The sequence below is a fragment of the Tyto alba genome, unplaced genomic scaffold, assembly GCF_018691265.1.
Source record: "Tyto alba isolate M040663 unplaced genomic scaffold, T.alba_DEE_v4.0 Super-Scaffold_29, whole genome shotgun sequence".
NCBI lineage: Eukaryota > Metazoa > Chordata > Aves > Strigiformes > Tytonidae > Tyto > Tyto alba.
In genome coordinates this window covers 7,991,249-8,015,735 of record NW_024881303.1, presented here as the reverse complement: position 1 = coordinate 8,015,735, position 24,487 = coordinate 7,991,249, and the positions used below count along the sequence as shown (strand labels likewise).

Here is a 24,487-nt window from a genome sequence, read left to right as displayed (position 1 = left end):
TACTTGCAAAACGGAGGCATCAGAATGGTGAGAGGTGCCCTAAGTAAGAAAATAAACCAGTCCCATTCCATCTTCACCCCTTCCCAGTGCCGCCTGGACCCCCTGAACTCCTCTCCCTAGAAGCTTTCATCAGGAAGCACTGTACAATTTATTCCAAGCCAGAAATCAGGACTGTGTTAATGAAAAGATGCCGTCCAGCTGTTCCACACATGCATGCAATGCAGCTGTGATCCCACAAGCAGAAGAAGGAATAAATGTGATTTTGTGATTGCATACGGAGAGCAGGCTCCATGGTACCCTTCCAATATCCGTTTTTTGGCCAGCACTCTGTCTACATCCTCCTTGACCTGTCAGTTGCTTCTGATGCAATCACAAACTTTGTTCTTGAAATTATATCCTCTCTTGGCTTATGCAACCCTCCTTTCACACCTCCAATCATTCCTCTGTGTGATCTTCCCTTCCTCCCCATCTCCCTAAGCTTCCCAGGAAACTATTCTTTCTTTTTCTCCCTTTCACCTTACTTCCAGTCTCGGCCTCTATTTTTTGTTCACCACCCACAGCTCTGCCTCCACTCACAGATTATCTTTCCATCCACACTAGATTTTGGCATGCCTTTCCAGTGCTCTTGCTATACATCTTGTGAATCAGCTGAAACTCCAACACGGCTAAAAGAACAGCTCCTAATTTTGTTTGGCCCAAAATCAGGATATCATCTTGTCTCAGAACTTGCTCTGGGGTTTCACACAGAGGAAGCATCCTAGTTTTTGTACAATGTCTGTACGGTTATGCACTTTGAAAACTACCCATACTCTCTCAACTCCCTTCCCAGTCCTTCCCATTTTGATTCTTGTAATCTGCTATTCTCAGGACTTCACAAATGGCATCTTGTCTTCCTCATACCCACTGGGAAGGCTGCCATTGACTTAACCAAGTCCTGCAGCTGGTCACACTGCTGATGGGTAACATTGCTGTTAGCAATTTTAGCCAACTGTCTACCCACTCATTTAAGCCTTTAACACAAAACCAGTCTATCTTACACATAAAAAAGAAGATATCCAAGAAGCCCATTCTGGATGGCACAGCTAACATAGTATTCGTGTCTAATTAAAACATGTCTAATTGGATTTGTCTACAGGCACTGTAATAGGTTGACTACATACATATCAGATAAATGGTTGATAACTGTATTCTCCTCTGATTGGGAATTCATCTCCCAAAACTATATGCAGAGCAGTCACTGCAAAGTCTGAGTGCCTAAATAGCAACTAACCACACCAGTTTGTAGAGTTAATGTCTTCCCAGCACCAAGACAGATTAGACTTGAGCCCTTGCTGAATAATTGATCAAACTTTCTCAGTGCACTATCAGATCAATCAGCAAAAGATCATACAAATGGAAAGTGAACACAAGGTCTCCTTAATGACTACTTAACCCCACAGATCCTGACGTCAACCTATCTAAGGCACATAAGAGGCTGCTTTTCAAAATAAAGCCGCCTGATGTTTTTAGATAACCTCCCCTGATAATTATGACTACTCCTATTTACCTAAGAGTCATCCCTACAGCTGAGCAGCACCATGGAAGGACTTAACCAGGCCAGATGGTACGCACTTGTTTCCCAGGTGCATGGGAATCAAAAGAACACTTCAAGAAAGTAACGTGCAATAACCGTTACAGACTACTGCAGATGAGTCCCTCAGGAAGTGCTGGCATGATCACTTAGAGCAAAGGCAAACCACAGCACTTCATTTGGCAAACCCTGACACAGTTCACAACGCTCTCACTGCTGCAGTGCTTCTAGCATGGAGCCTCAGTACATCCACAGATGCACCACCACACTCACAAGACTTCCTCCTTAATTGCCTGTCTGCACTGAACGGGAACAATCTCATGGTGACCTAAGCATACTAAATCAGTGCTACAGCCATTATCAGTAAGGCTCCAGGGCCAGATTTTATTTAAGTTGTCCTGCATGCTCGAAAATGTCTGGTTTAGTACCTCACTTGTGTATTCAACTCTCTAAAAATATTTTTTTAAAAGCCTGGCTCTAGTGTCCACAAGCCCAGTGGCCCTTTAGGTTTTACTTTGTCAAAGAAGGAACACTGCCTACACCCCTGCAACTGCATCCCAGTTCTTCACGTGAAGCACTGCCCATCCTCTCCTTCTAGGCATATAAAGTTGCCTATCTTTGAAAATAATAATGCCCAAAACAAACTCTCCTAAGAGGCAGCATCCCTGGAGAATATCCCCCACTTGAATCAAAGCAGGAAGGAAACAGATTTAAAATGTTCTCCAATGTATTTTGCAAGCTATTTTGAAGTCTGACTATGCATTTGAATGTTTTCTCATGGGAACATGGGCGTAAGCACAAATACAAGCTCTTTATAAAAGTAACTGTTTCATGTATTTAGAAAAGAACATACAATTGCATTCAGTATTTTCCACAAAGCAGGCATTTTTCAAGATTTGCTTTCAACACAGCCAGATGTGATGCAGGTCTATTATTAGCAAGACTTTAAGCAACACTATGTCAAAATGAAACAAGAGAGGTAACACATATAAAAACAAAAAAAAAGACTCTAACAGCTCTGATTATTTTCCAGTAGCAGGTTTTTCATATGCACCAGTGTAGCAGTAGTCAAGAAAGCCTTCTGCAGTTAAAATGAAATTTTACAGTCAGGCATCAAGAACACAGGTGAAGGAGGTAATTTCCTAGGGCAGTCAGCTCACAAGGGCAGCTGAGTCATAGCCTCAGGCAAGACACCCCGACCACTATGGTTTATGGTCAGAACAAATCCTCCAGGCTCCTTCCTCCCAGAGCCACTCAGGACCACACATTACAGGAGACAGAGCTCACTCTGCTATGATGGAAAACACAGTACTATGCTCTGGGAAAACACAGTACTAAGGGGTCATCCTTGCCACAGAATGGAGTTTTACCTGCACCTGAGAGACACTGAGCTGTCATAGGTATGTATCTTCCCAGACTGCACGTCAGGCATGCTAACTCCTAATACGACCATAAAAATTCAAGACCCACATATTCATGCCATCCAGAAAGACATGGGAAGCTTATCGACAAGACTCTGAATTGTTGTTGGCAGTTTATTTGCTTTTTTCTTTAAAGAAGCATCTTCCAGTCTTGCCTGTATTTTCATATTAACAAGGATCTTAAGAGTCAAGAGAACAAGAGTATCTGGATTGCTATACCAGACCCACATCCCCTTCCTAGCATCTCCTTTAAAGGGAATAACTCACTCAGGATTCAGTTACTGTGCCTGGGATCTTATTACTGCACTAATAAGTATTAGTGCCACATTAGGTCAATGTGATAGCCATGTACATGAAGTGATACAAATACACAGGTATAGATTGTTTAATTAAGAGCTTGTTCAAATGACCAATTGACCTTTAGCAAAGTGAAGTTGCCTTTGGGTGCAATACAGCCAGCACACTCATCCATGCAATGAACAGGGTTGCTGGTGTGAAATGTGGCTAAGCCCCAGGACCACCAACCTGTGGTAGAGAACATGGGCATCTCCATAACGCTGCCAGTTTCTCTACACATCCTAAGCCAGGAAAAACAAAATCCAGATACAATGACATGAAATTTCAAACGAAAGCCAATATATTTCCAGTATTTAAAAACTACTCTGAACACTCACATGTATATCCTCTCTTTTAAATATATTCTCTTGGGAGGTTTTTAATTTAGAAATGTTCAGAATGTACTTAATACCGTAAGGATACCACAGAATCACAGAATCATTTACATTGGAAAAGATCTTTAAGATCAAGTCCAACTGTTACCCTAACCCTGTCAAGTCCCACTAAACCATGTCCCTAAGTGCCCATCCACAGGTCTTTTAAATACCTCCAGGGTGGTGACTCAACCACTTCCCTGGGCAGCCTGATCCAATGCTTGACAGCCCTTTCAGTGAAGAAATTTGTCCTAACATCCAATCTAACTCTCCCCTGGGGCAACTTTAGGTCATTTCCTCTCACCTTATCACTTCTTACTTGGGAAAAGAGATCAACCCCCACCTCCTTCCTGGTAGTTGTAGAGAGGGATAAGGTCTCCCCTGAGCCTCCTTTTCTCCCAAACTAAACAACCCCAGTTCCTTCAGCTGCTCCTCATAAGACTTGTGCCCCAGACCCTTCACCAGCTTTGTTACCCTTCTCTGGACACGCTCCAGAACCTCAGTGTCTTTCTTGTAGTGAGGGGCCCCAAACCAATCACTGTATTTGAGGTGCAGCCTCACCAGTGCTGAGTACGGGGGGACAATCTCTTCCCTAGTCCTGCTGGTCACACTATTGCTGACACAAGCCAGGATGCCGTTGGCCACCTTGGCCACCTGGGCACACCGCTGGCTCATATTCAGCCAGCTGTTGACCAGCACCCCCAGGTCCTTTTCTGCCGGGCAGCTTTCCAGCCGCTCTGCCCCCAGCCTGCAGCGGTGCATGGGGTTGTTGTGACCCAAGTGCAGGACCCGGCACTGAGCCTTGTTGAACCTCATACAATTGCCCTTGGCCCATCGATCCAGCCTGTCCAGAGCCCTCTGTAGAACCTTCCTGTCCTCCAGCAGATCAACGCTCATGCCCAAATTGGTGTTATCGTCCAACTTACTGAGGGTGCACTCGATCCCCTCGTCAGATCACTGATGAAGATACTAAACAGAACTGCCCCCAGTACTGGGCCCTGGGGGTCACCACTCGTGACCAGACACCAACTGGATTTAACTCCACTCACCACCACTCTTTGGGCCTGGCCATCCAGCCAGCTTTTTACCTAGTGAAGAGTACATCCATCCCAGCCATGAGCAGCTGGTTTCTCTAGGAGAATGTTGTGGGAAACGGTGTCAAAGACTTTATGAAAGTCTAGGTAGACAACATCCACAGCCTTTCCTTCATCTACTAAGCAGGTCACCTTGTCACAGAGATCAGGTTAGTCAAGCAGGACCTGCCTTTCATAAACCCATGCTGACTGGCCTGACTGCCTGGTTGTCCTGTATGTGCCATGTGATGGCACTCAAGATGACCTGCTCCATAACCTTCCCCAGCACTGGGGTCAGGCTGACAGGCTTGTAGTTCTCCGGATCCTCTTTCTGGCTCTCCTTGTAGATGGGCACCACATTTGCTAACCTCCAGTCAACTGGGATCTCCCTGGTTAGCCAGGGCTGCTGATAAAGGGGCTTTGTGAGCACCTCCACCAGCTCCCTCAGTACCCTTGGTTGGATCCCATCCAACCCCATAGACTTGTGTGTGACTGAGTGGTATAGCAGGTCATTAACTGTTTCGCCTTGGATTATGGGGGATTCATTCTGCCCTGTCCCTCTTTTCCAGCTCAGGGGGCTGGGTACCCACAGAACAACTGGTCTTACTATTAAAGATTGAGACAAAGAAGGCATCCACAGCCTTTTCCTCATCTTTTGTCACTATATTTCCCCCTGCATCCAATAAAGGATGGAGATTCTCCTTAGTCCTCCTTTTGTTGTTAATGTATTTACAGAAACATTTTTAATAGTCTTTTATGACAGTAGCCAGATTTATTTCTAGTTGGGCTTTGGCCCTTCTAATTTTCTCCTTGCATAACCTCATGACATCCTTGCAGTTCTCCTGAGTTGCCTGACCTTCTTCCAAAAGTCATAAACTCTCCTTTTCTTTCCTGAGTTCCAGACAAAGCTCTCTGTTCAGCCAGGCCAGTCTTCTCCACCATCTCATCTTTCAGCACATGGGGACAGCCTGCTCCTGTGCCTTTAATACCATTAGAAGTGCATTCAAACAATCCACAGTTCCCTTCAGCGCTGACCTGAACTGCGTCCAACCTGTACTCATTTCAAATTGGGTTGAAGCCAAAGGTACTGGAGACCAAACTTCCCTCACTTCTGATCCTTCAGCCAGCAAGAGCAATGAATTATTTAACAATAAAAATCAGAGCAGACTGTTGTAACAAGAATCTCTGATCATCTCGAGTCATCACCACCACCGCTTCTGGCAGCCCAGAATCACAGAGGAAGAGAGACCCTCTGCCTATTACTCCCTTCTCTGAGGAACAGCTCTGATACAAGGACAGAAGTCAACACTACCTGCTCCTCACAAAGCTCCCCAATCAAGAACCACCCCGAGTTCTGCCAATGATGCCACTGCTCCACGCAAGTACAGGCAGGGTTGGCATCTGCTGAGCTGTCTGTTGTATAGAAAGCTAAAACATGACAATATAGACTTGCCCACTTCAATAAAAATGATAGTTTATAGCTGAGTAGAATTTAATACAAGTACACCAAGTCCAAGGAATGCCAGCTTACTCACTGTAATGTTAGGCTTCCCTCCAGTCTTTTTTACTTCAGGTCATTATTTCTCAATCAAAACATTTAGTAATTTTGAAACAAATTACTACATGTTAATAATAATAAAATATGTTAATAAATTAACTGTCAGATGTGCTTACCAAGATTAGATACTGCAAGCCACCCAGTAACCTGATGAATGAAAAACACATAGGTAGCCTTGAAAGCAGGACACCCCAGAGCAAGTATCTCAGCTCCACAAGACAACTAAGGCTGAGACATAGAGCAGGGCAGAAAAAAATAAGTTTGTCAAATCTGGACTGGCACACAAAACAATAGGCAGTGCAAGATACTCCAGTGGCTCTGGACTAAGTCAGATGAGTTTAGCAGGGTTTATTAGCTTGGGTCTCACTGCGGCTCCAGTCAGAAGCAGTGGCAGCCCCAGGACAGCAACACATGGAAGGAACCACAAGGAACATCAATCAACGAAGCACAAACATTTCCAACTTTCTCAAGAAAAACTCAACTAAAAGTAGGTTGGAAGATGATGATCCACACCAAAGCTTCAGCAGCTGAACCGTAAGACAATGCATACATCTCCAGGCTGCCTTCTTACGCTGAAATCACTGTATCCACATTCCACCATTGCAGTGACCAATGCACTGATCATACTTCATGGTGAATTCCATCCCTCGTATTTGTTAGGCTTATGAGGAATCAATTTACACCACCGTAAGTAACTGCTTAACATGCTGTTTGCTCAATGTCCTTAGTTCAATCTCCTCACAATAAGAGAAAAAAGAACATAATGTAACTAAGTTAAAATTCTAGAAAAATATTCCTTGAATTCTCCTTGACTTGAAAGAACACCAACATTGTGGGTGATCAGGTCTGATCTCAAAAGCTACAACCTACGAAATGAAGTCTTACTCGGTGCTCTTCTCACTCCTGCAGTAATCCCAGGCTGGGAGAGCCTGTCCACACGCCTGATCCAAGTGCCCCATACACCCAAAACCAAGAGCACAGGGTTGGAGTGGTAGGAGCTCAGCTGTCCCCACATCTTAACCAGGTGCTCACCGACTACCTCAGCCCAAAGACTGAGAAGAAGAGGTACATTAAACAATAGATAACTCCCGTAAGTATTTGGAGGAGACAGAGCTGGTTTTGTTTAAGGAACAAAGCAATAGCTCTGCTGACTTTTGGGTCAGAAGAACGTCTAATTAATTAAATATTGTACAATTAGCCAGTTCATATTTGTGCAGCAGGAACAGAGGTGAGAAGCCAACCCACAATATTTATATTAATTTGTAAAATGCTATAAAATATAAACTAATGATAATTCAGTTATGTACTGAGCACTATCACTGCCTGTGGATCTCTGCTTTGAGGATGTAACTAATAAAAGGACAGATTCTGCTAGGTAAAAGTGCACTACTACTCTGAAAAACAAGATCAGTTCTTAGTTCTCCTAAGGCCACCTTGAAGCACTGAACAACTCCACATCACATCAGCCTGGGCCTTGCCTGAGAAGACCCCTCCTTAGGGACACAGCCTTGAAAGAAAACTATGTCAGCAAACACAAGTGAACATCAGCAAATGACGAAAGGAAAAGAGAAGTTAGAGTCCCATTAAGTCCAACCTTTTTGAAAAGCTCAAACCTAGAATTTTGTTCCTGAGGGATTATAAACTATGTGCCATCCTGACATCTCTTGAAGGTTCACGTGATTAATTTCCACCAAACTGGCAAAAGATGTAGCAAAATCAACCCAGCAATCTTCAATAAGCGTTGATGTTGGTGTTTCTATAGTAAATCTGGAGGAGCCTGCCATGACTGTGGCTAACAGTAGCAATTAAGGTTTTAACCCACTGCCGCTGTGATCTGAAATATCAAGAGAAATAAATACCTGCCCTCCGTGCAGCAGCACCACTACCGCGGCCAAGACCTAAGACGGGGTGGTACGTGTCATCGGGCAACAACCTGATCAATCAAAACACAGAAAGCGATCACCCCTAAAATCATTTGTATTGTAGCGTGGCCAGAAAACCCAGCGACTCCAAGTCTCTCAGACGCAGACAAGTCTCCCATAATTACGAGAACACCCGCTCTTCGTTAATATCTTAAGAGCAGGCTTTCCTATCCCTTTATTCCCCCTAAAATTCGCGTCCGCGTGCACCTGCCCCTCTCTCCCCGTGCGGAGGGGCACACCCAGCACCAGCATCCCCCGTGCGACCCCGGAGGAGCGATGGGGGGGGGGGGGCAGCCGGGCCCCCCTAGGGCGAAGGGCAGACACCCCGCCGAGCCCCTTTTCCCGCCCACCCGGCCCCCGCTCCCCGCCGCTCGCAGGGGCAGGGCCCGGTTTCACCCCCACCCCCCCCCGTCACCCTCAGCCCCTCGCCCTCAGCGCCGGGCGCGGCCGGCAGCCGGTGCCTGAGCCCCCTCCCCCGGGGAGGCCGCCCCCGCCCGCACTCACCGTCCGTCGCCATGGCCGCGGCGGCGGCCCGGCCTCCCGCGCTCGCTGCCCGATGGCGGCGGAGCCCCGCGGAGCGCGGGGAGGCGGCCCGGGCCGCCGCCGCCAGCGGGGAGGGGGCGCGCTGCCCCGCACGGCGCCTGCCCACCTCGGGAAGGGGAAGGGGGGGGGGGGTGCGGGAAGGAACAGCTCTGCCTTCTTGCCCCCGGGAGCCTGCGGCCCGCGGGTCAGGCGGGGGGGGAAGGCGCGAAAGGCGGCACACGCCGGCTGCGCAGGCGGGAATCTGTGACATTTCCCAGGGAAAAAAAAAAAAAAAAAAAAAAAAAAAAAAAAATCCGTAGTTTCACCCCGTCGTCCGAAATGCCGTGCCCCCTCTTTTCGGGGCTCCCCTGACCTGTTAGGGGCGTGTAAAATACCACAGCCAGCCCCACCCGCGCTCAGGTGGCCTGGGTCAAGACGCAGCCCTCTGTCCAAGCTAAGGTGGAGGAGACAGAACAGCTTGCACTGAGCCTGTCTCTAAGATTTAAATGCTACCACACTTTTCATCTCTTCTAAACAAATAAATTACTCCCCCTCTCTCCTAACACTTAATAGCTGATGGCTGGCCCTTATGTCCATCTTTATTTTCCATATCCAAGTTTACATTTCTATGACTAAAGAGCAAGCAGTTTGGTGTCTGTTACAGAAAGCTCAAGGTGGTGTAACATAATTTTGCGTTGCCTGTGTTTCTATCGCAGCCAAACTCCAGCATAGAAAAGACTGACCCAAGCCCTGAAGTACCAGGACCAAGACAGAGTCTCAACCCCTTGCAGCTGATAAAGTCCTTGCAGTCCCTTTTCCAAGTACTGGGTTGCATACAGATGGAAGAGGGAAGTATTCCGTTACCAGGCTTTGTTTGTTTTGAGGACAAAGATAAAAAATGGGGTGAGGAAGACAGGTCCACAGGGCAGATTTGTAAAATGTGAATAGGCAACTCTAGAAGTAGAATGAACATTCCAGAGAAGAAGGGATAAAGTATCTGTCATTTGAAGAACTTGTTATGCATGTGTGATGAGAGAATATAAACTCTCTGTATAGGCTCCTCTTATGTAAAACATGTAAGTATAATACTAGAATAAACCTCAAGGTATCATCTAGTCCAATTCCTGCCTCCAAAGCAGGATTAGGTCTACCTCATCACTAATGTTTTCCAACACTGTTTTGAACTCCTATAGTAAAAGTGATTCTGCTGTTTGTTATAAGGCCAAACTGTTTACTTAACTGAAAAAAATCTCTTAAGTAAATTCATGTTGCTGCAAATTGTGTAGCTCTGCCTTGGTGAACATGGAGAACAATTAATCACTATTTGCATAAACACATATTACAAAACTGTAGAGACTGTTACCAGGAAGACTGTTCTATTCACTCTCAAACCCTTTCTTTTCCAGACTAAACTCTTACAAATCTGTTTTGTTCTTGTCCCCTTTTTTAGAATTATCTAGTTATTCTAGAGGTGATGTCTACATCCTCCCCAAACTAAACACTGATCACCGCTGCCATCCATGGCATTTGGAGTTTTTCACATCACCCCCATATTGCCGATCCACCTTCAGCGATGCAAAAATCTCCAGATTGAGAACAGCTGCTTACACAAGCACTCCCAAGCTGGTATTTGCATTTAATCTGTCCTCCCAACTGCAGCCTTTTGCACTTACCATTACTTAATTAGACCTTGTTGATTTCTCCCATTATAAGAATAAAAATTATACAGGAAAATGTCTTCCATGTAAACAGTTTCTAAACTGATGTTACATTTAAGTGTTTTAAGTTTATTCTGCTTTTCTCACCCACATTATACTTGTAAACACTTCATAGCACTAGCTCAAACCTCCCCTCCGAGGATCCTTTAGCTTGGCCAAAGAAATGGTGATTACTATTGTATGAATGTAGTTCTTCAGTCAGCTGTATATCCATCTTCAAGAAGTTTTAGCTGAACCATATTTCTCTAACTTACTTCTGAAAACTATCACAACATCAAGATACATACTTCACATTGCCTCACTCCCATCCACCAGGTCAGCTGGAAGTTAGAATGCTGTTACAGCAACAAAGTTTCCTTGCAGCCTTGGGCTGCTGTATTAGATGAGGCTATAACCAGGTGAGAACTTAGATACTAGAAAACAATATCCTTGGAAGTCTAGTTACTGTTGTCAGCAGGGGTGGGGGTAGGTTGGGGCTTTGTTTAATGACAGCTCCTTGCTTCAGTGAAGCATTTTAGGAAGTCCCTCTCCTGTTTTTAAAAGCCTGTAATTGCCCATCAGACTGCAGCAAGAGATTTTTTTTTTTTTAATATTACACCAGTATTATAAAACTTTGCTTACAGCTGCCTTTACATTCTCACAATTACTGTTTTGAAATATTACCACTGTGTAGAGTCAGCAGCTCTAAGTCTATTCTTAAGCCTAACTTCCATTTTACATCTACATAATTTTATAAACAAAGAACACTTGTTTTCATAATTACAATATTAAAATAACAGTTAAATGCACCCATCTTTGTGCCTACTCAAGCTTTGGCATGCTTCCGATGTGGATTTGCAAACAATTTTCCAAAGCAAGTCCAGGCACAACTCATGTCACTGAATATCAAAAATTCTGAAAAATTCTCCTACTCAGCTCTTGGGATGGTTCAAATATACAAGGACAGGCAAAAAAAGATGGTCACATTATGAAAAAGTACCACTTCAAGGTACAATACTAAATATATTCCTTAAATATGTTAAAGTAAACTTAAATATCTTAAACTTATGCCATATATATGGAATAATAATTTAGTTGAAAATAGCCTGTCGAGAAAATGAAAAATAAGCTTTTGTAGCTGTGTTTAATCTTTATCTTCCCTGAGAAAGATACCTGCAAGTTGGAAGGAAACAGAAAAAGAGGTAACTTTCAGGTTTCCCTTCAAGGGAAGAACCCAATACCCTGTAGCTGGAAAACGTGCCTTAACTTTGGTGCCTAGAAATAGCAGAAGAGGATTGGTGCTGTAAAGTTCATCCTTAAGCAACTCCCTAAGTGAAGACACTCATAAGAAATGATGAATTTAAAGCTGTAGTCCCAATATCTGCTAGAAAGAACTCTCCTTCTTCATCTATATCTTTCTTAGCCAGCCAGGAATTTCCCAAGAAGAGATTCAAGTACTCCACTGCAGCTCATTTCCAAATTGCTCCCCTGTTACACCTACACTGCTAACCATCCCCTGCCATGTGAGGATCCCAGAAAGCTTCTCCATAAGCCTGCGTACCCACACCCAAAGCAGCAGCTGGAATTGACAAAACTGACAAATGCGGTATTACCAACAGGATCCTAATCACATCAAGACAAGCAGAAAACACTGAGCAAAAAAAGTCTGGTTAAGTTTTCATTGAGAAGTCTCTCTGTCTCATATCTGCTCATCAAAATTAGGAGCAGAAATGCATAGAGGGACAATGAGTTTGTGCTGGTAACAGAAAAGCACAAGCATCATTTTTGTCAGAAAAAAACAATTAAAATCAAACTGTTCAAAACTTACAGAAGCGACACCTCCAAAACCTTTTTAACTACAGAGGAACCTTTTTAAACAGACCACATCTATGGCATGTGCTAGCCACAGACTAAGGCCAACAACCTTAGGACCAGAAGTGCTATGAAGGTTAAACCAGGAAAAGGGATAGAAATGAAGTGCATGTATGATAAATTTAACTATATTATTACCACTATAGAGATTTTTTTCTGTATAGAAGTATTATTTTTTTGTAATGCTTAGATCTGGACTAATAATGACTTCTGGATTAGACTGTAAAGATTTTGGTTATTTAACTGAATATTCAATTGTTCAGTTCATAATAAAGCCAAAACTTTACTGTAAAGTGTTTCCTCTTTTCCCATTTACAAGGTTGAGTGCAACACTAGTGCTTAATTATTAGCTTTTCCAGTGATCAACCTGTTTGTCATTTAGGCCCACTCCTCCTTACCAACCAACACATTTACACAGGCCCCTTTTGTAGTCAAATCATTTATATTTCCACTTAGTGTTTTTTCTTCTAGGAAAGGGCACTTCAATTCCTTTGGCTTTTACAAGTCATACTACCAAACAAAATCACTCAATTTAGGTCCCTTTTATATTCAAAATATTTCCAATTTATACTTTTATATTTCTTCTTGTAGGAGAGAACACCTCAACTCCTTTGGCCTTTCCTGACAGTATGGCTATGATCAGCTGGAGAAAATAATGACAGTAACTATCCACATTCTTCTTGAATTGCTGTGTCAGATGGGGGTATTTAAGGCTATAGACTTTTAGGGCTGAATGACAAATTCTAGTGCTTGTTATTGTTTACAGAAAATACTCCAACTTATGATTCCCAGGCTGTTTGCTTTTTCTGCAGTACTGTTGCCTAGCAATCACTTCCCCATCCTGTACCTGTTCTCAGTACTGAGCTTTGTTTACCTCCACACCCACTTCTTCCACTCCTCTCTAATTTATAAAGATCATTTTGAATTCCAGTCCTGCTATTGTACAGCTGAGAGTCATCTGCAGAATTAATAAATGCACTTCACATTTCTTCATTTGAATATACAATTATTCCAGATCTGCTGGAGACAGAGTACAATAAAAGGCTTATCACAAAGTTAATTTCCCACACCTGTGGGATCAAACCATGATAAACATTGCTGAAGTTACACGCCATAAAATGGATCAAGTAAACTGTGAAAAATAATTTATTGTACTAATTTTCAACAGTCAGTAACCTTAATTTTATGTTCAGAGATAAAAGATTACAAACATATCCCATATGGACAAATATTGTGTGAGCTGTTCTTTCAACAGTTTCAGCTAAAACCATCATTGCAGATTGACATAAGTTCCACGTGATAACTCACATTGTACAAGCTAAATACAACAAGCAACCATCTTCTCTTTCCATCTCAAATGACGCACTTTGTCTCCCCCAAGAAGCAGTCACTAGGTGAATAAAGGCACCATGAGACAGCTAAGGTATACCAGTCACTACCAGTACTACAGCATCACCTGTAGTTCTGGTCCCTGACACCACTTCTTGTACATTCAAAGGCATCCAAAACAAGTACTTTGTGTTACCTCTGGCATTTACATTTTGACATAAAAATTAACATGAGTGCTTCTCCAACAGGGTCCTCTAACATCTTCTTTTCCTCTTGGGGAGAGATACTTCTGAAAGGAAATAAAGAGATTTTTCTGACAAGCTTTTCAATCTATCTTACCTCATGGGAATGATTAAAGTAGAATTAATTCTGCCTAGCAAAGGAAGTAAATTAGATGAGCTCTTGAGATCCCCTCCCAATCCCTCTCCCCACGGTTTTAAACAAGAGAAAAATCTTTCTAGATTCTACAGCACACTGTAATTCAAAACATCAATTAAAATTCCATTGATGAACAAAATACTATACTTCAAATCTTATTCAATCTTGAGAGCTTTCTGCTCCTCAGGAACACCTTTAAGATTTCATTATGAATTTGACAATGGAATACTCACAAAATTAAGCACAAAATACCTGAGGAGATTGCTTCTGGATATTTTTAATGTTTCAGAATTTGCTGGCAAATTCTGAGAAATGGAGAATGGCCCTGATTTAGAAAGAAACCTTTTGTCTGCAACAACTTGAAGGAAAAGTAAATAAAGTACAGTATTAAATGTACCATTGTGCCTTCAATCTGACCATTTAAAATTGAACAAATTCACATTGTTTACAACTGAGGTGATCAGAGAATGTAATCTAATTTCAGTACTGCAAGATACTCTTTTACTTTTAAAAAGAGCAAATATAAACATGCTACTACTACAAATGTATTTGAATAGTTATTATGCTCCCTTGTATGAAATATCCTTCAGTTACGTACAATTTTGGATTGTAAATTAACTGAAAAAAATACACTCCTCTCACTCATCAATGTCATTAAAGCTTTCCAGAAGTTGTACTTAACCCTTTGGTCCCCCTTTAAGCAACCTAATTAAATCCTACCCTTTCAGATTAAGAAGCAATACCTCTGGTCTATCAGGTCTGCCTGCCATCCGTCTTAGACTAGCTAGAACTGCCAGTGGAAACTGTGCCTTTAGCTGGCCAGATCCTCTTCCCAGGAATGCTACCCATGTTTGAGACATGACAGCAAAGCAGGACCCTGGGCTCTTCCCAGAGCACAGCTAAATAAGGTACCTCAAGATAAATAGGATTCTTTTCTTTGTACAGTGTCTGTTCCATGGTGCTTATGCTCTCCTCAAGCAATATTGAAAACAGACCCTGAAGCTTCTGAGTTGTAGAGCAGTTCAAGATCATCTAACATCTCAATTTGTACTACATCCATTTGATGCATCTGTAGAGCAATGCCATCATCAGCTTTGAGAAACCTGCTTTACCACTGCATCCAAATAAAAATTACATTATTTTCAGGAACGTGAGTGATAGCAAAGTCATCCACTCTTCTGCTGCAGTTCCCAGAATCCTACCCCAACTATGTCAGACAACTTGTAATACAGCAGAGGACACTATTACTGTACACGTATACTGGAACTTAATCCTTGAAGAACTGCCCAGCTAAAACTAAGGCTAGAGGGGAAACTTCTGTATCCCCTCACTTCCACAAAGGTGAGGGCAGCAAGGACTAATCTGACCTCGAGCACAGGTTACCTAAGTTCCCAGAGCAACTGGAACAGGTATCTTCTCCAAGTGGGAGAATGATCAAAAAAAAAAAAAAAAAATAATCACTGTTCCCTGAACTTGGAACTCTTCAAGCCAGATTTGTACTGTAGAAGAGTAAGTCTCCTTTTAACTGGACCAGTCTTAACTCTGAACACACTATAATGAAATATATGCAGAAAAACATGACTCAGGATTTTGCCACCACATGTGTGCTTGTAACAAAGTCTCAAATCAAAGCTTCAATTTTCATGTGACAATTTACACACTAAAAACTAATCTAGCTTTTGCAAGGCAGCAACACATGGTCCAAAATATCAGCTTTCATTTCAGAAAAATACATCATAGTAGAGAGCTATTAAAACACAAGTCACTGGTTTGTTAGAATTTCATTGTACCTCCTTCATCTGAGTTCTCCTCTTCTGTGATTATAGGCATCCCAATATGCCGAGTAACAGTTTCTTTTGCCACTTGCATTTCACCTGTGAATAGATTTTTATGGAAAACTATCAGGTTTGGGGTTTTTTTGTTTGTTTGGTTGGTTGGTTTTTTTCTCTTCTGCATCTCAGGTCCAGCAGTTAAAAGGATTGTTCCCTTGCTCTCTTGACTTTCTAGTCAAAGGCTGTTGATAAACACCTACATTCCACAGTACCTTCATATGGCTCACTAAAGAAACCTACAATAACAAGTAATTGACACTACAAGATTAAAGCATATTAATCACCAAATCAATCCAGAGATAATTCAAAATGGCCTTATTCCTTATTTTCTAGCAGAAGCTAAGGAAGTCAGAAAACAGTCTGAAACTTTGAAACACAATCCCTGTCTTCAAAGTTCATTCAAAACTATTTTGCTGTTCAATTTCACTTAACCTTTAATATATAATAAGTAAATGAAAAAAAACTTAAATGGCAGAGCAACTTCTATCAGTTTAAAAGTTGGATATCAGAAAGATGATTTCCTTAAGAAAAGTATTTTCCTATGTTTTCAGAACTGGGAGACAGAGATCTAAAGAAAGTCTTGGAAGACAAAAAAATGATGCATAAACAGGGATGCGCAAATACCTAGAAAGCAAAACTGCACTAATCCAGATGACATAAATGCTACGACTGTAAAATAGGTAAATCAATCACTTGATTTACGTTCAGATATGCCAAAGATCAGCAACACTAGACAGAATCTCTCTGGCAGAGATCTGAAAGAGATAGCCAATCTCTCTCTCCTTCCTCACCTCCTCTTTTGATCTAGCTAAGTACCCTCAGCCCCAGTCTTATCTCACATCAAAATGAGTCAGTCCTCAAGTTCTGAGACTTGATCTCTTTCAGAATGTATTAACATAAATGATAACACCATACAACAAGAATCCATATAAATAGCTAATCCTTTAAGTTGTTGGTCTCAGCATCATACTTTCAACAAATTTGACAAATAAAAGAAATTTAAAAGGTATTAATTTAGCAGCTTTGGATCAGGTAAGTAAATCTTTTTGAAAAAACTTCTGGTCTGAGGCAGAAGGGAGTCCCTAGTCCAATTTCCTTACTTCTAAAAATGTTCACCATATCCTCACTTACTCCATTACATTCTGCTTGTACTTTTTCTCCCTACAGGCAATGTTGCTCTGTAGGCAGCCATTCTTCTCATGCACAAAATTTTATCTTCTCCACGGTATTCAAGGGGAGATTACAGGCATTTGCATTTAATATTTCATAATATCTCTTGTTAAAATTTGGAAGTCTTTCTGACTACATTAACCAAGGGCCTTCATGGACCACATATAGGGGCATCTCAATGCTTCTTGTATCAGTACAGATAAACCAGAAGGATATCAAGTACAAGCAGTTAAAAGTACTTCCTTCTAGGGTGCATTTCAAAGAAAGAAAAGTTTGCCCCTTAAAATTGTTTTTATTCCTAAAGTTATAATGCTCAGGAGAAATAAAACAATTACCGAACAGAACCACAAAAAACAAGTCAGAGGTGTATAAAAAACCCCTCCTGTCAACAAGGGAAGTTAAGTCTAGCTATAAACTACACAAATCTAGAACTGTGATAACGTAGTAACTGCAACACTGAGATTAAGGTTTTACAAAGCAATCATCGTCATTGACATCAATATCATTTTCTCTTCAGAAATATTAGAGGATATTCCTTCAAGAGCTCAGGAACGGAATAGAAAAAGGCAAGGTTTACTTTGGAGTTCATGAAGATAGAATTAACCACCAAAACCATCAGATAGGCTGACTTTCATCAAAAAGATAGCTTCAAATGGAGAAGCTATCTGTCAGAAAAGAAACAGACGCATATCCTAATCTCCAGTGTGTTTGTTTTATGACAATAGGAAAAATTAGGCCACTGCCACACAGGACATGCTTTTCCAAGGTCATGCCTTTTCAGAGAAAAATTAGCAGGACAATGTATGAGATTTCAGACTAACAATAAACTGCATGCACTCAGGTTGTCTTTCTACTTCACCAGTCCATGAAAAACACACAAAAAGATTAAATTACGACAGTGGCATCACAGAACATTTCTTTGAACTTCTTCCTCCACTGATCAACAGTAAAATTTAACCTAACTGTATCAGCTTGCAAAGCAATGGATAAACTTCTGCAGTCTCTCCAGGTTCACAAATGCAATGGAAAAATACCTTTGACTTCCAAAGAATCTCTTCCCCTTCCTGGCTGTGGTCTCCTACTGTTTTTTTTACTTCGGCTTGGAGATTTCCCGTAATTTGATCCTGATTCAGAAGATTCTAATTTTACTTGACGATGTCTTCTCGATTTAGAAGCCTAGAACCCAAACATACACACGAATGATACAAAAAAAAGCTAAACTTCCATAGCCAGATATTACTCTATGACATCCAGTACTTTACAGATCAGCAAGGACCAAAGTATCAACTTTCATGTCAGGGTGGAGAAGGGATGTAAGAGGAGGGAGAGAGGATTCCCACTAGTTACTGTTCTTCAGTTTTAACAGGACAACATTTTTCTATGACGTAATGGGTATATCACTTAAAATTCAGGTAATGAAACACTCATCTATTTTCAAACCATTCTCTGTTTGGTATCAACCTACATCATGCCACACACGACCGTGTGCAACCAAAAGGAACACTTCCGAAAACTGGTGAACCATAAAGCCTCCTTACTTTCATATTTTCCTCAGATGCCTAGAACACTTTATCACTGCATATTCAAAATTCTGGACTGTTATACATTCCAGAGCTCTGTTTCATTTAATAATGCATTTTTCAGTAAGAGATTTTAATAAACAAGGAAAGTTTTTGATGTTTCTCAGAGGCCTGCTATGAAAAAGACAAATCAACAATATTTTTAAAGTAGCAGTTATTGAAACAATGTTTTCGAGAAACAACTGACTTTAAACCCCTCAAGATCATTTTCATAAGCCTCTTCAGAAATTCCAATACCTAAGCTTCAAGGAATTTGAGCAATTACACTCACAAGTATTTTTACTCCATCTACTTAAGCAGAACACAGACATTAAAAGTTACCTTATCAATTAAAATCCCCCAAGCATAGACCATATCTCCACTGATTACTGAATGCAATTTTAACTCATTCCCTTCCAACCCAGCATTTACATTAAACTGGTACTTAAAACTGTTCTTTAAAAATAAATACATCCCTATCATCTAATTTTATACCTACCTCAACAACTGCAGAGTAAGACCTGTATTTGATTCTAGCCAATGCATTTGCTCTTTCAGAACCCTGCAAAGAAAAAAAATACGTCAGAAAAAGTCTTCATATTCTATTATAGCAGTCTTGAAATTAAATATCGCATCAGAGAATCACATGAGCAGTATCCCACTACAGCTGTATTTCTAGAATTAGAATTAGTCCTATATAATTAGAATGCCACCAAACCGTCACTTCACAAAACAGACCATAATTTTTGTTACCTTCACTGTAACAAAGCCCAGGAGAAAAGTAAAATTTGAAACTTCACATCCTACTCAAATTCAAAGTTGAAATAAGCAGGTAAGAACCACATGAAATCATTTTGTAGCATAAAAAACAGATATTGCATTTAGTTGAAACTCCAGGAGGAACCTAAAGGAGTCTGGCCAAGGAAATACAGCTCTTTCTCCTCCTTACCTGAAAGAGACTTTTTATTACAAGCATCAAAAACCTATCACAGCAGTGAATGCTCACAGCTTAACAGAAAACAATGTGATTTAAAACCAAAACCAACAAACCAAACAACAACCAACTAGCCCCACTAGCTATTCCTGGAACCTACTTTGACACTATCAAGCCCTGACATGCCCTGCTTAGCCGGTGATCAGAAGCCAAAAAACTAACAGATTTGGCCTGCGCAATGTAGCAAACTAATTAATTTTTCTTACCTCTGATTCTAGCAAAGTCCCTTCTTCCTTATTGCTCGATACTTCATTAGTTTCTTGAGCATTTAGGAATAATTTCTGAAAAATAAAACATCTTTTAAATGTCTGTCACATGCAAGGCAGCTAAAATCCAAGAATTGTGAAAAACAAATATTTATACATATGCCCATTTTCCTCATCAATCTTAAACTACAGCCTTTCCTTGATCCAAGAATAAATGTTACAGAGGTGTTTCATATGGTCATTCTAATACTGCCCAAAAGTCACATCTTCCAGGGCTTACCTCTCAACAATCATTTACATTATCACAGAGGCAGTACCACATACAAGTCCACAGCCCTCCCCCCCCACCATAACTCTGCCTGGGGTTTTAACTCATTCCATATCTTCAGTGTTACAGTTCCTTCTACTTACATCTGATATTTAAAAAGTATGTTCAGAGATAGTTACCCAAAGACAGACAGTTCTGGCACGTTCACACAACCTGTTAAGTTGCCAGAGCACAGGTGGTGTTTTCACCTACCATTCGGTTCTGCTGCCATTCCTGATGTTCTAAAGTTATGTCTTTAAGAGTAACTACAAATTCATCTTTTATCAAGCTCAGCGCCTTGTCTGGCTGGGATTTGTCCGCTGAAATGACACACTTCATTTTCTGATAGTGGTCATGAATATTCATCAGTTCCTAAAATAGAAAAAGATACTCTTCTCAGGAAAAACAGATTCCAGCAGTAAAACAAGACTGGTCCTCAATGAACAAAACCAGGGTTATACAAACCACTCTAAGGAGACCATGGAACTAGCAGGAGTGTTTAGATCAGTTCAGGTTTAGGGAGCCTAGCAATAATGCTACCTAGCACTGTCACATCAGTCCACTAAATAAGCAAAAAAAAGAAAGAGTATCTTGAATTATTTAAACTAAGAAGGAAGTTTCAGTGATATTCAGGATCAGTGTTCACAGAGGTCTCATTCTGATATGGTGGTCTATTTTCATCTCTTTGGAGACAACATTTTAATTCCTCCTTTTGAGGAAGCAGGTCTTCTCACCCCGACATTTCACAGATTACTGATTTTTGTACCACTGTAGTGAACCTTACTGATGATACCTATTTGGTAACAGCACCTGGAAAAACCTGTAAACAAAGCATCATAACAAGTAATACAAGAACCTATACCCAGCTTAAATTCCCTATTTTTTATAAAATGTATTATATATTAAACAAAACCAAGTTTTAAAAGGAGAAATAAAGGTTAGAGAAGGCTATAAACTTGCAGATAACCAAATTCAGTATTACCTCAAGTATCAAGCTTCCAGCTGCAACCTGCAGACAGATCAAAACAAACACGCTTCCCCTTTCTCTATCTTAGTGACAATTAACTATTTATACCCTTCCCCTTTTACATCTTACTGAGGCAAAATCACAAAACATTAGAGCATATTTCAGCATTGAGAATGGTACCACAAATCTTCCATAATAAATGCAGTGGTTTTGAGCATTCGGTAAAATTGCTGGGATGGACGATTACCCTAGTCTGCATTCCATAAGATTTACAAAGGACAAGACTGTGCTCATTAGATAAGTTCTAGCCCTTGGACAACAGAAGAAATAAAACAAAGCAACAAAAAAAAACATGATTAATCTGTAGTTTAAAAGTTACTGTACCTCCAATACATCATTAGTGATGAGGCTGTTTACTCTGTTACTTGGGTCCTTAAATTCTTCTTTAAATTCATTTTCCTGAATCACCTTCTTAGTTCGGTAGTTTAGCTATAGCAGGAAACAATGATTTGTAACCTAAAAGCAAACTAAAAATGACACCCCCTCTTGAAAATTCTTACTGCATACCCAACCATCAAGAGATGCCAAAAAGCATAAAACCATCTCATCAACAATACCATGCAGCTTTACTGTCGAGTGCTCAGTCAGCATTTAAAAAAAATTACTCCCTAGTCAAGAATTTAATCCAGCACTCAGATTCAAGAGGATGACATTTCTAGAAATTATAAGTCATCTCAAACCTAATAAGAACATTAGATACTCAAAAAAATATTTTCAAGTGAGAAGCATGACACATTCAAATATTCTTGAAGCTTTACATCACGTACCTAGATACACAGAACAAGACTTACTACATTTCAACACAGCCCCAAAGCTAAACTAAATACATGAGTGCTGTTGAACTGTCAGCTATTGAAAGCTGAAGATATTTTATTAAAAATGGCAAATCATTAATGTAATAACTCACCAGCTTTGGCATTGCTGTGAAATGGAATGCTCTGGCAAGTCGCAGTGTCCTAAATATGAATGCTGCGTCATAATGCTGGGAGTCTATCAGATCCTGTTGAAATCTCTGGATTTCAGGCCAATCTTTGAGCGCAATTCTGATCTGCAACAAAAGTTGTATATTGTCATCCTGACCTGCATATTTCAACAAAATTAATTCAGCTGACTACTGTGATCATGTTATACTACACGCAGTTCTTGGATGTCTAGGGTGTAACATGTGACGTGATCACAGAACTACAGAAAGGATCCTACTATAACAAGTTACTACTATCAAAATTTTATTCAGATAAGCTTATTATAGTGTTGTGTTAAATATTCTCACTGCAGTTGCTTTCTCTGACATTTGAAAAAGTTAACTCTTCACATTTCAAGATGATGGAAACAATACACACCTAGGAGACACTCACTCACTCACTAGATGATTAGGAAATAATAATTGTACCATGATTTGTTGTCAGTGAAATGCTCATAAAAGTATCCCTAGCTCCTTGCTTTCCTTCCTCTCCATGTACTCTGTCCACTTCATTCTCTCTACCCAAATTAGCTTCTTTAATAATTCCTGGACTCTCTAACAGTTGCTATATAGCAGTAGTTTCAAAATTTCCTAAATTCATCTCCGTAAAACGTATTGACTTCTTTGAAGTTCAGATATGAGATGTAATTGCATCATTGTAGAATACTTCAGTTTCTTATTTAAAGAATTTGGACTCAATTGTGCATATGGACTCAATACATCACAGTTTCCAAGTAAAACACTTCTCCTTGTAGCGAGTTTCCAACGACTTTACATACTGATCTCCTGTCCTAGAAGCAGCAAAGAGACATTTTATTCAGGCATTTGTCCTTTCAACCTATTTACAAATTCCACTTCTGCTTCTGGTTAACAGGAACTGGAAATAATTAAGCCAGTCTTCATTCTGTTGATATTCTAAGGAACAACTGAGGCTGTAATGGAGCTCTCCACAGAGCTGATGAGCACATTCACTGTTCCCATCTTGAAAGCTTGCCATCTTTGTTTTTAAATAGAGAAGAGATTCCTATCTGGCAAACTAGGCTTCTGAGATCACAGCTACAATTTAGGAGGTATACACAATACTTTAGTCACCACCATGTAAGTTCTCAAATCCAAAGGTACTTGAAAGGTGACCTTTTCTAAAGGGACCATCTGGTTCTAAGTATATTTATTTTAAGACAGCGAGAGAAAATGTCCTACCCATTTATGCTGACAAAGTAGACAGTTACACCATATATCTTACATCTAGTATGACCTGACAATAAAACCTCAAGAACAATTACCTTTTGTTTTGGCTGGCAAACCTGTGTATTATACAGCCCATACAAAAGGTACAGAGCACCAACTCTAATTTGGAAAGCGTAGGGGGGCAGGAAGTACTGCTGTGCCAGTTCTAAAGTCTTCTTTGTGAGCTTATTCCTCTCCAAAGCTCTTATTTTACCACTAAAGTAAACAAAAAAGAAGCATGTTAAAGCAAGTAACTATGAAAGTGAAGGCTTTAGAAAGTCCATAATGCAGAAACAAGTTTTAGGTATTTTAAAACATATTACCACAAAGCTCAAGTTTTGGGACATTTTCAAAGACGGCCAGACCTTAAGCTCTCACACAACACTGCATGTAATTCCTTGTATCAAATTAAACATAAAGTTAAAAATTAAATACCCCCCAATCATATTTCTATCTCACAACGTGAGCATTGCATCAAACTCCCTAAAGCACTAGTATTAAAGTCACATGCATTACTAATGCACAAAATAAACTGAACTGATATCTGCTTCTCAGTATCACACAGGGACTGACGCTTCATTGCCGTTTACCTACACACCAGCCAGGCAAGCCCTTCCCGACCGCTACGCCTGAAAGGAAACGCGGCTCCCCAACAGCCCCCTGGAAGGTTCCCCCGCACTACGAAGGGGCAAGCTCAGCGGAGGGGGAGCTGAGGGCTTTGGGAGGGGGATGCCCGACTCCCTGAGGCGAGACTCAGCCGCTGAGCTCCGCGCAGAGAGGCGAGAAAGGGCGGCCGGAGCCGGGGCCGCTAATGGCGGCTGGCAGCGGGCAGGCCGCGGAGGAGGAGGCGGGCAGGGCTCCTCACTCACTAGAAGATGGTGTGGAAGCGGCGCTCCCGCCACAGCTCGGCGAAGCGCTCGAAGCGGACGGTGTCGGCCTGCTGGAAGGCGCCGAGCAGCTCCTCGCAGTCGGCCTGCAGCCCGGGCACCGAGCTCATCCCGCCGGCACCGAGCTCCCCCCCACACCGCTCTCTTCCCCCCCCCGCGCATGCGCGCTCGCCGCGGCCGGGAGGTGCGGCGGGGCTTCCCTCAGGCGGGCGCCGCCTCCGCGGGGACGGGAGCTGGCTCCGCCCGCCCCGGGGGGCCGCCGCCT

General features: G+C 41.4%; 2 protein-coding genes across 4 annotated transcripts in view; both read right to left on the bottom strand.

Annotated features, from left to right (window-relative positions):
- SYT16 (synaptotagmin 16) overlaps window positions 1-8,821 on the bottom strand; it is a 117,886-nt gene extending 109,065 nt beyond the window's left edge. Inside the window, 1 exon segment of the mRNA XM_042799099.1 lies at window positions 8,759-8,821. Within this exon segment, the coding sequence (XP_042655033.1) occupies window positions 8,759-8,771 (13 nt within the window). The 5' untranslated portion in view covers window positions 8,772-8,821.
- Window positions 8,822-13,319: 4,498 nt separating this feature from the next.
- On the bottom strand, window positions 13,320-24,399 carry SNAPC1 (small nuclear RNA activating complex polypeptide 1). 3 transcript variants are annotated; one of them, XM_032996395.2, is made up of 10 exons: window positions 24,205-24,391; window positions 23,392-23,551; window positions 22,055-22,195; window positions 21,472-21,576; window positions 20,334-20,492; window positions 19,814-19,888; window positions 19,113-19,175; window positions 18,089-18,230; window positions 15,843-15,926; window positions 13,320-13,960 (listed from the first exon to the last, which is right to left on the bottom strand). In XM_032996395.2, the coding sequence occupies exons 1-10, from the start codon at window positions 24,330-24,332 to the stop codon at window positions 13,929-13,931; spliced, it is 1,089 nt and encodes a 362-aa protein (XP_032852286.2). In that variant the 5' UTR covers window positions 24,333-24,391; the 3' UTR covers window positions 13,320-13,928. The 3 variants fall into 3 exon arrangements, with proteins under 3 accessions (XP_032852286.2, XP_032852285.2, XP_032852287.2); XM_032996394.2 differs by having other exon boundaries at window positions 13,320-13,963; window positions 24,205-24,390; XM_032996396.2 differs by lacking the exon at window positions 23,392-23,551 and having other exon boundaries at window positions 13,320-13,963; window positions 24,205-24,399.
- Window positions 24,400-24,487: the final 88 nt, after the last annotated feature.

Bases quoted from the DNA above. Each gene is read 5' to 3' on its own strand.
- SNAPC1 (XM_032996394.2), bottom strand. From the start codon at position 24,332: ATGAGCTCGGTGCCCGGGCTGCAGGCCGACTGCGAGGAGCTGCTCGGC. The intron at 19,889-20,333 runs GTAGGTGAAAAC...TTTATTTTTCAG, and splicing joins AATGGCAGCAGAACCGAATG to AAATTATTCCTAAATGCTCA. The intron at 18,231-19,112 runs GTAGGTATAAAA...TTTGGGTTCTAG, and splicing joins CTTACTCTGCAGTTGTTGAG to GCTTCTAAATCGAGAAGACA.